Source organism: Sphaeramia orbicularis, chromosome 17 (genome assembly GCF_902148855.1).
Source record: "Sphaeramia orbicularis chromosome 17, fSphaOr1.1, whole genome shotgun sequence".
Lineage (NCBI taxonomy): Eukaryota > Metazoa > Chordata > Actinopteri > Kurtiformes > Apogonidae > Sphaeramia > Sphaeramia orbicularis.
Window position 1 is genome coordinate 46,327,393 of NC_043973.1, and position 14,387 is coordinate 46,341,779.

General features: G+C 35.9%; 1 protein-coding gene across 1 annotated transcript in view; it reads left to right on the forward strand.

Annotated features, from left to right (window-relative positions):
- The window catches only part of LOC115437098 (pappalysin-2-like), a 61,020-nt gene extending 53,704 nt beyond the window's left edge, over window positions 1–7,316 (forward strand). The window contains exon 3 of the mRNA XM_030160214.1: window positions 6,114–7,316. Within this exon, the coding sequence (XP_030016074.1) occupies window positions 6,114–6,236 (123 nt within the window). The 3' untranslated portion in view covers window positions 6,237–7,316. The remainder of the gene's footprint in view (window positions 1–6,113) is intronic.
- Window positions 7,317–14,387: the final 7,071 nt, after the last annotated feature.

Below are 14,387 nucleotides of genomic sequence, written 5' to 3' on the forward strand. Positions count from 1 at the left end.
AATGACAGCCCATATGTGACTTCCTATCTATTACCAATAGTAATTATAATATCTATATATTCAGCTGTTTTCAAGTGATAGCACTTTGAAATGTGTCCCATTATAAACCAATGGGGATTGTTACAATTTTTTAAAAAAATCATAAAAAATTCAAAAATCAATATTTCCCAATTCTTCGAACAAACATGGTAGACCTTACCCCAAAGATGTTCCACAACAAATATTAAGTTATTGTGTCTGACGGTTTCAGAGAAGAACATTCTTGAAAAACTGTTTACAGTCGGATGACAACTGATCCCAATAGTCCATCGGACGAAAAAGTCTGAATCACTTTATTGGCCATTTGCAGAAAAACTGCACTGGAAACGAGCTTTAAAAGGTATTCAGGTTGATATGGTAGGTCTTCAGTTATGTTGCCATAAATTTATTCATTGTATTGTGTTTAAATGGGTTTGTTAAATGTCCAAACTACAAAGTAACGTTAGTTTACTGTGTGATTTGATCCAATGATGGTCTGTCACCTGCCATTCTTTAAACCAGGGGTGTCAAACTCATTTTAGTTCAGGGGCCACATTCAGCCCAATTGGATCTCCAGTGGGCCGGACCAGTGAAATAATAACAGAAAAAAAGTAAAATTATATTATGATTAGGTTTACATCTATAAAGTTTTCTTAAAAATCTGAATAACATGAACAACTTTAATTGTCTTAAGAAAAGCAAGTGTAATTTTAACAATATTCTGCCTCGTTTTATCAGTTTATCATTTACACATGTGCATTACAATTGCACAAAACATTTAGTAACAGGCAGAATATTGGTAAAATTGCATTTACTTTTCTAAAGACATTTCCGTTTGTTCATATTTGTTCAGGTTATTCACATTTTTTATATAAGTTTAGTTTGGTAATGTCAACATTTTCATGTAATTTTATGTCTTTACACCAAAAAAACAAAAGGAAAATTTGGGGTTGTCATTATTAATAGGTTATTATGATAATATTTTACTGTTCTGACAAACTTGAAATCTAATTGGACTGTATGTGTCTGTATGTGGAACCTGAATTAAAATGATTTTGACACCATTGATTAATATCTTCAGTGTAATTTTTGCATTTCACAAATTCATCCCACGGGCTGGATTGGACCCTTTGGTGGGCCGGATTTGGCCCCCGGGCCACATGTTTGACACCTGTGCTTTAAACTGAGCCTTGGCTTGTGTCCATGAAGGAATGCCCACCAGTCCCACTCTTAGAGAAACCTCTGAACGCACCACGAAGGGCTATTTCTGCAACGAGTTGCCGTACCCAATGCAACTGCTGATTTATTTTAGGTTTCATGCACTGTTTGCTCCGACTGCAAATATTAATCCATCATGCCCTGCTCAAACTGAAACAGATATCTTTTCCTAAATTTGTATTTTCCTTCTTCCTTTATCTTTCATTTTACAAAATATATAAATTTGTATGTAGTGTATGGACAGGGGGGCAACATTTTTTGTTTTTTTGAATAAAAAATAGTTTGTTTACATTACATTTTACATTTATCCTGCCTTTCCCATTCACATTTACTACACTGGTCAACAACAAATTTATTGTTTAAGTTTTTTGAGCTGATTTAGGATAATTTTGGTGTGCTGAATCCAAAAATCACATTAATTTTGCTCAATCAGGTCAACTTTCTGAACTATGCTACATATTGGCTTTTTAACAGTTTTGCTTACATTTATGGGCATTTTCACACCATATGATACAAAATTCTTTCATATTTCATGCAATAAACGAGTTCTGAAGATTTTACTTTTGCCAATTTATGATTAATGGTTTTTTTAATATTACAGGTGAATGAAATGGCTTCGACTAGAAGATCTTGCAAAAATAAGCCTGATGTATTCTGCTACATCTGTGGTGAATACACCATTGTACCTAACAGGAATCCTGTTAGAAAAGGATTTTTTTTTTCTCTTAAAACCTCTTTTGGGTGAGAACTATATAAAAAATCAACTGATAAAGTCACAACAATGTAATCAATTTTGTGAGAAGATCAAATTTTTCAAAATCAAATTAGCAAAAAAAACCCTGACCTGATTGAGAAAAACAGATGTCATTTTTGGATTTAGCAGTGCAAAATGGTCCGAATTCAGTTGAAAAAACCTAGACAACTTGCAAAAAACATTTTTTTTGTAACCCAGTGCTATCTTTCAACGAGACGTGCAGTGACCTGTCAATCAACTGGAGTGGCACTGGCACCTGAGGTGTCCAATCAGGTTCCAGAGGTGGACAGCGCTACTGTAGTTAGCAATATTTTCTTTGGTATGACCCGCCCTACTCTGCCTCTGATTGGCTCATCAGTCCTCATGCCTAAAGTTAACCAGTCTAATCAGTGAAGGTAGAGTACTAGCCAATTAGAGGCTGAGTAGGGCGGGTCATGGCTTCACTTTGGCTCAGATACTACTGAATGGTGCACATTGGGGGGGGGGGTAGAAGTGGGTATACGCAAAATGACTGAAAAATAAGTAGGTCTAGTCCGTTTACCGCCGTGTACCCTGGACTACACCACTGACTACCTCCCACTTGCTGTCATCCTTATTTTCTTTCTCTACTTCCCACTCTCCTTTTCTTTCTTTCTTTCTTTCTTTCTCTTGCTCTTCCTCTCGCTCCTTCTCTCCAGGAGCGAATGTTTACATTTCTTGCAACAGACTGCTTCGCGGGGCACCAGAGTTTATTTTGCAACCTGTGGTGATGGCTCGCTTCCTAGACCAGAGCTGGCAGCCTCTGGTTGTTGATTCTTAACATGTGTTCATCCGTTCACCTCCACGGCGGTGCGTTCCTCCCTCCTTCCCCCCCGAAGACCCTCAAGGTTTCTCGCCATTCAAAAAGGCCACGTTGAACCATTTGACATCATGCGCTTTATCGGCCTCCGGGGGGACGTTACAGTTCTCTTTGAAACTGTGAGGAAATACAAGTCTACTAAGAGCATGCTGGAGTTAGTCGGCGGTACTTACCTTTCAGCGCCGACCGTAGAAGTGGGGGCAAAATTTATTTTTTATTGTCTGTTTTTGCCATTCAAAGACTTGCTCTTTGCTACAGTTGAAAAGTAACGACCCTGCTGGGAGGCCTCCTCACATTTTTTTTTTCTGCGTCTTTTAGCTCTGAACGCCTCGATGTAGTATTTTTCAACCGACTGCTTTTTCTGCGCTTTTCTAGACTCACCCAGGAGCATCTGAACTGTGGGAAGAAGTGGGAAAGTGTGTTTTATCTGTTTAGTCGTCATCTGAAAAGGACATGTGCAGCAGACGGGCCTCAGATTGAAACATCTATACACTGGAAAATACAGGGTGACACAAAAAAACGGGAACTTTTTAACAATCCAATAAAACCAAGAGTGATGGAAGAAAAATATTTTATTCTTAGTAATTGAAACCTTAAAACCTGCCATTTAAGAAACAGTGATGGAGTTTTCATTTTTTAAAAATGACTTCCTGTAGATGGCGTCCTCCTGTACGAATGCATTCTTGAAATCTGCTGTTGAGTTTCCTCATTGACCGCTGCAGCATCTCAGCTGGGATACTGTGAATTTCATCCTGAATTCTCTGTTTTAACTCATCCACAGTTCTTGGTCGAGTCGTGTACACTTTACTCTTGAGATAGCCCCACAAGAAAAAAATCACAAACGGACAAATCTGGCGATCTAGGGGGCCAGGAGTACGAGCACTTCTTGGTCATCCCGTTGGTTTCTTCTTCAGGGCAGATCCAGTCTCTTCAAAGTTATTAATCCAACAGTTTATTGCGTGTTTTGATGGAACAGCACCATGACGTCCTAAGTTGTAAAAACGTCGGAACTCCCTCTGCGCAGCTGTCAAACTATCACTGTTTTTATAAAACATTTTTATGGCTAACGAACGCTGTTGCCCCTTCCACTGATCCATGGTTACTAAAATGGGGGTGTGTTTACTTGCTCAAGGTCACTGTCTCGCAGTGCTGCCACTTGCTCATGTCTGCCAATACGCACTTCAAAAATTCCCGTTTTTTTGGGTCACCCTGTACAACTGTTGTGTTAACTTATTATTAGTGTTGGGCAAATTACTTTAAAAAAGTAATTAGTTATAGTCACTAGTTACTTTCCCAAAAAAGTAACTGAATTAGTAACAGAATTACTCCTTCATAAATGTAATTATGAATGGGGCGACACGGTGGTGCAGTGGTTAGCACTCGTGCCTTTCTGTGTGGAGTTTGCATGTTCTCCCCGTGTCTGCGTGGGTTCTCGCCGGGTACTCCGGCTTCCTCCCACCATCCAAAGACATGCGCTGATAGGTTAATTGGTTAATCTAAATTGCCCATAGACACCATACACCATTGTACCTAACAGGAATCAAGTCACAAGTTTCATAAAGTGTGCTTACCAATCTTATTTTGGTATTAAACTTGGTGACCAAGATAAAAATTCAATAAAATAAAATAAAAATAAATAAAATAAAAATCAAATTAGCAAAAAAAAACCTGACCTGATTGAGACAAAAAGATGTCATTTTTGGATTTAGCGGTGCAAAATGGTCCTAATTCAGTTGAAAAAAACCTCGACAACTTGCAAAAAACTTTTTTTTCTAACCCAGTGTAATCATCAAATCTGCAAATAAAGAAACCAAGAAAACATCTGCTAACGAAAAACGCTGCAGAAACGGTCACTACAACGGAAGTGTTCCAAACCTGTAGGGGGCAGCGTTTATAGACAACAGTAAAATAGAATCAAATAAAAGTCACATGACCGCGCTACACCGTAACTTCGGTCTGTTCCCGCTGTAGTTTGAAACCCTGTCAGTCAGCTGTTCTCTGACTGTCTCCATGAAAGATGATAGATGTTAGCACGACCAGCTGGGTTTGGTCATCTGATGTAAAATCGATGTGTGTAAAATGAGGGTTGGACGATATAAGCTCAGCTTCTTCCTCGTCCGTTTCAGACAGTTTTATTCCAGAGCCACAGTCACACAGTTCCAGATCTGTGGGATGTTTGTTTGGTTTATTTTGCTTCATTTATTTTAATTTGTTGGAGTTCTTTTACATCTGGAACTTCATTTACAAACTTATGTTCAAAATACAGTCCCTCCCTCCATCCTTTCTTCCATCCATCCTTTCTTCCTTCTACCCCACCCTCCCTCCTTCGATCCATTCATCCATAAATCATTCCCTCCTTTCTTTTAAAGTCTATCCATCCATCCATCCATCCATCCCTCCTTCTACCCCTCCCTCCTTCCTTCCATCATTGATCCATCTATCCATCCAAAAATCATTATTTTCTTTTAAAGTCTATCCCTCCCTCCCTCCCATCCATCCATCCATCCATCCTCCTTCCTTCCTTTCTTCCTTCCATTGATCCATCCATAAATCCTTCTTTTCTTTTAAAGTCTATCCATCCATCCATCCTTCTTTTTTTCCTTTCATCCATCCATCCTTTCCTCCTTCTATCCCTCCCTCCCTCCCTCCTTCCTTCCTTCCTTCCTTCCTTCCATCCATCCATCCCTCTCTCCCTCCTTCCTTCCATCATTGATCCATCCATCCAAAAATCATTTTCTTTTAAAGTCTATCCCTCCCTCCCATCCATCCATCCATCCTCCTTCCTTCCTTCCTTCAATTGATCCATCCATCCATAAATCCTTCCTTTCTTTTAAAGTCTATCCATCCGTCCTTTTTTTCCTTTCATCCATCTATCCTTTCCTTCTTCTATCCCTCCCTCCCTCCCTCCCTCCTTCCTTCCTTCCTTCCTTCCATTCCTCTTTCTATTCCTCCCTCTCTCCCTCCCTCCATCCTTTCCTCCTTCTATCCCTCCCTTCCTCCTATCATCCATCATCCCTCCCTTCTCCCTTTCCCTCCATCCATCCATTATTCCATCCATCCTTTCTTCCTATCCCTCCCTCCTTCATTCCTTCCTTCCAGAAATCCTTCTTTCCTTTCTTTTAAAAATCTATCTATCTATCTATCTATCTATCTATCTATCTATCTATCTATCTATCTATCTCAGTCTTTTCCCTCATATTTTTAAACTGAACCACCCTGTCATTTTTTACAGTGTACTGTCTGAAGGGAAGCCGTGTGCTGACTGTTGTGTTTGTTTACTGACAGGTCATTCAGTTTGGGGCCGACTGCAATCAGGACGAGTGCACTTGCCGTGATCCGGACGCTGAGGAGAACAAGAGCAAAGCCAAGCGCTTGGAAGGGGGCGGAGCCAGAGGAGGAATGCAATAAGACGGAGGGATGAAAGCGGCTGAACTCGTGTTAAACAGAGTCAAACCGCAGACTTTACAACCACAACAAACAAACAAAAAAATATCGGATTTTTTACCATTTTTTGCTATGTGAAGAATGTGATTGAAGTCAGACTTCATACAATAAAAGGCCATTTTTACTTCATCAGAAATTATGTTACTGTTAAAAAGCCTCCAAGTCTGAGTCATGTTGGGTTTTTTTTTTTTTTTGGAAGTGTGATTCCTGTGTTCCTGCTTGGACAGAGGAGGACATCATGGACTGGTTTTTGCTGTTAAGTTAAGGTGATCTCCACCTCAAAAAGCAGAACGTTCTATTTTAACAGGAGGCAACACAACAGACGACAACCTCTGCGTAGAAAAAAAAACATCTTATCCACTTCAGTACAAGTCGTTATAATCGAAACAAATCACTGCTGCAAATAGATTCAAGTGCTTTTCTGGAATTGATTAGTCCCGGGATGAAGAAACCGAAAAGGACCCACGCTTACGCCGACTATGTACAGAATCCAGAAAATAAATAAGACACAATATTTCAGTCAGTCTGAAACCAAAACAGAAAAATATATCATCTAGGGGCTGCACGATATGGTCAAAAACCTCAGTTATATGCATTTGACATGTGTATTTTACATGGTAATGGTATATATCACATACACTCATTGTAACTTTAATTAAGAACTGGCTTAAATAATCATAGAAACTATACTAGAGAAGCTTCACACAGGTCTAGTTTAACCTATGGAACTCTGGTGGATTAAAAAAAAAAAAACCCTGATTGTGTTTCATGCAGTTCATTTGGATCTGATATAAGGCTCACAACAACAAAAATATCCTTATTATAGCTGCAGATGCATGTCACGAAGGATTTAAGTTTTCACTTACTGCCATTTCTTACTTCTGTTCATTCCTCTGATGCAGTATCATATCCCTGAGTCCATAAAACACTGTTCATTCCAACAATTTACATGCGATATTAACACTTAAAGACTCAAACATTCACCGTCAACCAAAAAAAAAGCCTCAAAGTCTGTTGATCCATTAATCCTATCAATACTTGTAAACAATTGGTGTAAAAATGCAGTTTCTTGGCTTTAAATAATAATCAGATATGACCCATTTGGATGTTTAGAGGCTCTGTAGTTACCGTGGAAACAGCGTCATCTTCTACAACATTGATTCACCAGTAAAACCCATGGAGTCGGATCAACGACAGTGGATAGACACACTGGGTTTATGTTCAGTTAATGAGAGATTTGACTGAAAACGTCACTTTTTCTTCAGTTTTCTCTGTTTCTGATATAACCATTAAGTTTACTCAGAGCTTTAATGAACGTTTACATGATCAGTGAATTAAATATGGGAAAAAACATGATTTTCACTGAAAAAAAAGTTAAATACAATTCGGTTAATGATAGATTTTACAGGAAAAAAAAACAAAACTTTTTTCCAGTTTTCTCTGTTTTGGTGAATTTTATGAATTTAGTGAGTTTGTAGGAAATTAAAAATACATAATTTACAGTGAAAAATGCATGGATTCATGGCTAATATTGTAATAAATGGTTATAAATCACTTAAGAAAGGTTAAATAGAGAGAAAACTCAGTAAAACCCAAGGAGTTGGATCAATGACAGTGGAAGGAGACAATTGTTTTATCTTCAATTAATGATAACTTTGCTGAAAAAGTTTTGTTTTCTTTAGTTTTCTCTGTTTCTGATAGAATAAACCTGAACTTTAATGACAGCTTTAGTGAACATTTACATAATCAGTGAATTAAACACAGGAAAATACACAATTTTCACTGAAATAATGCAAAGTAAAAAAGATATTATCATAATAAATGTTGACAAATCACTAAAGAAATGTTTTGGGACCTGGCACATGGCTTTTATGAGTTAAAGAGAAGATGAAGACTTAGCTTAAGTCTATTGAACTTTGTTGACTTAATTGAAGAGAAATGAAATTTGATGCTAGGTTACATTCCCCCTAATATAGAATACGGTTTTTATGACTTAGACCAACTTTACTGATTCACAAGGGGAATTATTTGGTAACAATAGCTCAGTTACATACAAAAACACTATAAAAAAACACTAGTGAAAAAGCAAAAAAAAAAAAAAAGAAAGAAAGAAAGTGAGTGTGAAGAGATAAAAGCAATAAATAAATAGAATACACTAGTAAAGCAAAAAAAAAAAAAAGTCTACAGGAAATGGCAGTAAATACACACTATTTACTGTAAGTGACTACAGTGCGGTACTGTTATGACTTATTCCACATCTTGATGCTTCATTTTTTATCTGCTCTTATATAATAAAGCAAATAAATGACAGACTATACAAAAAACTTTACAATGAATGATCAATATGAGCCAAATTTGAGCTTGAGTGGCCTACTACAGTGGTTGTCAAACTTTTTACAGTGGAGCACCTCCTGAAATAGACTTTTTTTTAACCAAGTAACCCCCAACTCTCACTGCAGCATTTTTGATTTTAAAAAAATTAGGCAAAATTTGTTCCTGTGCTAAAGGTGGTGACGCTTCATATTTCATTTTTTTCAGTCTTTTATCTCTTCTGAAGGTAAATAAAATCCAGATTCACGTCAGTACAGACAGTTGAGCAGGTCTGATGACCAGGGTTGTACAAAAGTAACAGTTAAGTAGAATCGGAATTGAAATTGCGAACAGGACGCAGAATTGCAATTCAAATTCAAATTGCAGGAAGTAGAATTGGAATTTCAGGAAATTCAAAGAAATTCATGATATGTAATTAAAGTGTATTTAACAATGACGCTTTACAGTATATATTACATGTGATTACATGAATTTCATACAGATATTATTGTATGGACTTTACGTACACAATACTTTATTATAGTAAACAGGCCTTTTTTCTTTTTTTTCTTTTTTCTCTCTCTTTTTTTTTTTTTTTACTGCAAATTAACTTTAAAAACATACTCTATAAAACAGATCATTAAAACTGTAATAACTTTCAAATTGTGGAAAATGATAGGACTGAACTTCATTTCCCAGAATACCCTGTAAAGTACTTTAATAAATAATAATTGCATTTACCAAAATGTTGTTTCATTTGATTACTTTGAAATGAACATATTAATGATTCCACATTAAGGGAATGTTTAATGTTTAATGTTCGTGTCTGTACTTCCATTTGGGAAAATTAAACAAAAAAACAAAAACGTACGTTCAAAGTGTCACATTCTCACTGATTAGAGCACTTTTTTGAAAACAAAGAAAAAGATCAGACAGGAAAAGATATGGTTTCATGTGGACATGACCCAAGTTTCACTGGAAAAAATCTAAATCTCACCAAGTGTATTTTTCTGATTTCTAGTCCAAATATCTCATCACACTTAAAATCAGACATAATCACCTAAAGAGGAACTTTTCAGTGAGATATAAGAACTGATTTTTAGACAATAGATCTGGAAAATCTGATTTCAAGAAATCTTACCAAGATAATTTTCCCTTGTTCCAGTGGTAGATTTTTTGCTTATTTCAAGATTTATTTATTTTTTTCTTAATTCAAGTTTTTTTTTTTTTTTTTTTTTTTTTTTGCATAATTCAAGATTGTTTTTTGTTGCTTAATTCAAGAATTTTTTTTTGTTCAATTCAATTTTTTTTTTTACTTAATTCAAGATTTTATTTTATTTTTTTTGCTTAATTGAAGATTTTTTTTTTTGTTTAATTCAAGCAAAAAAGTTTGCCAATGGAACAAGTGAAAATTATCTTGGTAAGATTTCTTAAAATAAGATTTTCTAGATCTATTGTCTAAAAATCAGTTCTTATATCTCACTGAAAAGTTCCTCTTTAGGTGATTATGTCTTATTTTAAGTGTGATGAGATATTTGGACTAGAAACGAGAAAAATACACTTGGTAAGATTTAGATTTTTGCAGTGTTGAGCTTGATTGGCCAACTATTTCCTTAAAAACGTCCCCAAAAACCTGATTTTTCAACAGAAGCTCCCCCAACCATTTGAAAAAACACACCATCTAGAGTCAAAACAAGACATCATATAAACTCTAGGTAGTGGCATGAAGAAAGACAACTGTTAGACAATCGAAATGAACTCAATTTGAGCTCCATGGACTTGATAGTGGCAGAATAATGGTATGAGAACCAATTTTTCCCCAAAAAACTCCACCTAGTGAATGAAAATGACCCCATATGAACTCTGGATGGTACGAAGACCATCAATATGAACCAAACTTTATCTCTATCAGCCTATTATTGCTTGATTTATGTCCAAAAAAACTGTTTTCAACTAAAGCGCCCCCATGTGGATGACTCAGGCTACATTCAGACTGCAGACAAATCTGGCCCAAATCCGATTTTTCTGCCCATACGTGCCCTGTATTCGATCTGTTAACCCTATAACACCAAACGTATCATATTTGATCCATGAGTTTTGAAGCCCTCTACATGATCAGTGTGACATATTTGTTCTTCAAAAACCTGATGTATACAATTAGATACATGCAATACACAGATAATCCACCAGGGGGAGGAGTTCCAGTGACACTACAAGTGTCATTAATGAGGAAGGAGGAAGAACACTGACCATTTTGAAAAGGAATTATTAATTTATTAGAGACGTTTGTGTTATACAGGGTGACACAAAAAAACGGGAACTTTTTAACAATCCAATAAAACCAAGAGTGATGGAAGAAAAATATTTTATTCATAGTAATTGAAACCTTAAAACCTGCCATTTAAGAAACAATGATGGAATTTTCATTTTTTAAAAATGACTTCCTGTAGATGGCGTCCTCCTGTACGAATGCATTCTTGAAATCTGCTGTTGAGATTCCTCATTGACTGCTGCAACATCTCAGCTGGGATACTGTGAATTTCATCCTGAATTCTCTGTTTTAACTCATCCAGAGTTCTTGGTCGAGTCGTGCACACTTTACTCTTGAGATAGCCCCACAAGAAAAAGTCACAAACTGACAAATCTGGCGATCTAGGGGGCCAGGGAACGTTACCGAATCTTGAGATCACACGGTTACTGAACAATTCTCGCACAGCCGCCAATGGTTACTAAAATGGGGGTGTGTTTACTTGCTCAAGGTCACTTGTCTCGCAGTGCTGCCACTTGCTCATGTCTGCGAATACGCACTTCAAAAATTCACGTTTTTCTGGGTCACCTTGTATATATTGAATCATTAAAAATACTTTTTATTAGTATTTTTTTTTTTTAATCAATTACTGGAAATTTCAGACGACCTCATTTTAATTCCAGGCGACCCCACATGGGGTCACAACCCTAAGGTTGAAAAACACTGCCTTAAGGTCTCACGGTCTAGCTGTTTTAGTTTTTTTTTTTTCTTTTCATTTGACCAATTAAATTATGGGCGAAAAGTGTGTTGTAACGCAAGGACTATTGTCTCGCAGTGCTGCCACTTGCTCATGTCTGCCAATACACACTTCAAAAATTCCCGTTTTTTTTAGGTCACCCTGTATTATGTTTTTGTTTGTTCAAAAATAATGTTATTGGAGCATTGAGACCCGATGTATCAAATATGATACAAAATTGAAACGCATACATGGAAATTTATATTTGGAAAATAAAAAAAATTGGGGTTGTTCAGAAGGACCAATAAAGGCTCCAGTTTCAAAGAACTGGAATTTTCTGTCGGTGATTTAACGGTTCAGGCTTTACAGGGTTAAAGTCAGTTTGAACAGCGCTAATCTGACCCAGGCCACTTTCATATGTGGTCCTAAATCCGATACGTATCTGATATTGTGCAATGTGACATCAGTCTGAACGGCCAGGCTGCGTTTATCCGACCTTTACGTCATTGAAATGTGACAATTGTCACAATTCTGCGTCCCAGGAGTGTTTTTTCTGTAAACAGTGTGTGTCTGTGTGGTCACGTATTCCATCAGGACCTCTTTAGTGCATGCGGGTCACTTCAAGGTCGCATTCAGTTCATATTCCAAACTGATAGAAGTCGCATTTAATGTGTAATATGAACGAGCACACAAAAATATTAGATTTCACTGAAAAATCTGAATTGTGCATTAAGACCTGCTGTGTGAACGTAGCCTTATAATACTGATGGAGAAGCTGAAATCCACAGGGTGTGTGTTGAGCCGCATTATGTAGTAAATTCCCATTATGTAATAAAAGTTCAAAATGTAATAAGAATGTCACGTCATCTTGTAATAAAGCCGCATTTTGTAATAAACTACGTCAACACATTATATAGTAAATTTTTTCACATTATGTAGTAAGTTATTACAATTTGAGAAATTTATTACAAAATGCACTTGACACATTTTTATTTTAAAAAAATGTAATAACATGGTTCATTATGTAATAACAATCCAAATTAATGTAATTTCAGAGCAATTTAGAAGAAATTAGTCACAGGAGCTACAGGTAATGGAATCAGAACTTTAACCACACAGTTTAAAGATTAATTTAGCACATTGTTATTATATTACCGTGTCAGTTGTGTCTGATACAGTATCTTATGATCTTGGAAATGAACCATGTTATTATATTTTCCTAAAAATAAAAATGTGTCAAGTGTATTTTGTAATAAATTTCTCAAATTGTAATAACTTACTGCATAATGTGAAAAAATTTACTACATAATGCGTTGAGGAAGTTTATTACAAAATGTGTCAGTTTATTACATAATGCGGCTTATTACAAGATGACGTGACATTCTTATTACATTTTGAACTTTTATTACATAATGGGAATTTATTACATAATGCGGCTCAACAGTGTGTCCACTATGTCGGTTATCAAGGGAGAAGAAATCCAACCAAATCTTTCCGAGTTATCGCATTCACATGACGGCATTCGGGGTACAACCATTACATACTCTAAACTCCATTTTTCAGATTTCGGGGATGCATGGAACTAACATTACAACAGGTGAAATAATGATAATTTGAGGTGGAATTTTTATTTTGAGGTGGAATTTCTTTTCTTTTCTTTTTTAAATTCCACATGCAGTAGATTTGCACCGGGTTAAAATCACAGAAAACCTTCATAATTACTGCAAATCACCAGAGATCCACAGGTTAAACTGTGATTTAACCTTTGTTTTGTCTTGTCAGGTCAGAATTTTCCCATCATGCATCCCTTCCACATGACTCCATGTGTCTTTGTGTTAGTTTCATACATATTTCCTGCAGAATCTTGCACGATTTGCAAGATGATACGACACAATAGACAGTTTATATCGTACAGCCCTACTATTAGTTTTTAGGGACGCTTAAACTTTAACCCCTAAAAACCCAGTGCTACTTGTGTGCTACTTCCTAATTTTTTATTTTTATTTTTTGTCTATATTAAGCATTTCCTAAGTAATTTCCCCCCATTTATTATGAAACAATCCTCTGTATTTTGCAGTTTTCCAGTTAAAATCAGGTATTTTCCTATATCATATTCACTGATCATGTAGATGTTCATCAAAACTCAGATTAAAGTTGAGGGTTATTATATCAAAACATAGAAAACTGAAGAAAAAGTGACTTTTTCAGTAAAATTATCAATAAGTGAACATAAAACAAGTGTCAAAGACCAATGTTAATTCATCATATTAACTATTTCATGAACTTTTCTTCATTTTTTCTCAATTTCTGGCTTATTTAGTTTATTTTTTTCTGCTTTTTCTTGCCTATTTTATTATTATTCTTATACTTTGTTCTCATTTTGATCATGTTACTTAGTTTGTAGATTTATTCTTCATTTTAGTGTTTTACTTTGGCCGTTTTGGTTTATTTTGTTGCCTATTTTACTGTTGTTGCTTCTTTTTTTTTCATTTCCATTCAGTAAATTTTTTTGCTCATTTATTATTATTAATATGTTTTGGTTTTTTTTAATACATTTTTGCTGATTTTATTCAAAAGCAACCGTCTACAATCCAACTCCATGGGTTTTACTGGTGAATCAATGTTATAGAAGATGACGGTGTTTCCACGGTAACTACGGAGCCTCTGAACGTCCAAACGGGTCATATTTGATGACCATGAAAAGTTGAATAACTGCATTTTACACCAATTATTTACATGCATTGATAAGATTAATTGATCCACAGGTGTTAAACAGTTTAGATCAGTAGATGGATTTGGTCGATGGTGGATGTTTGGGTCT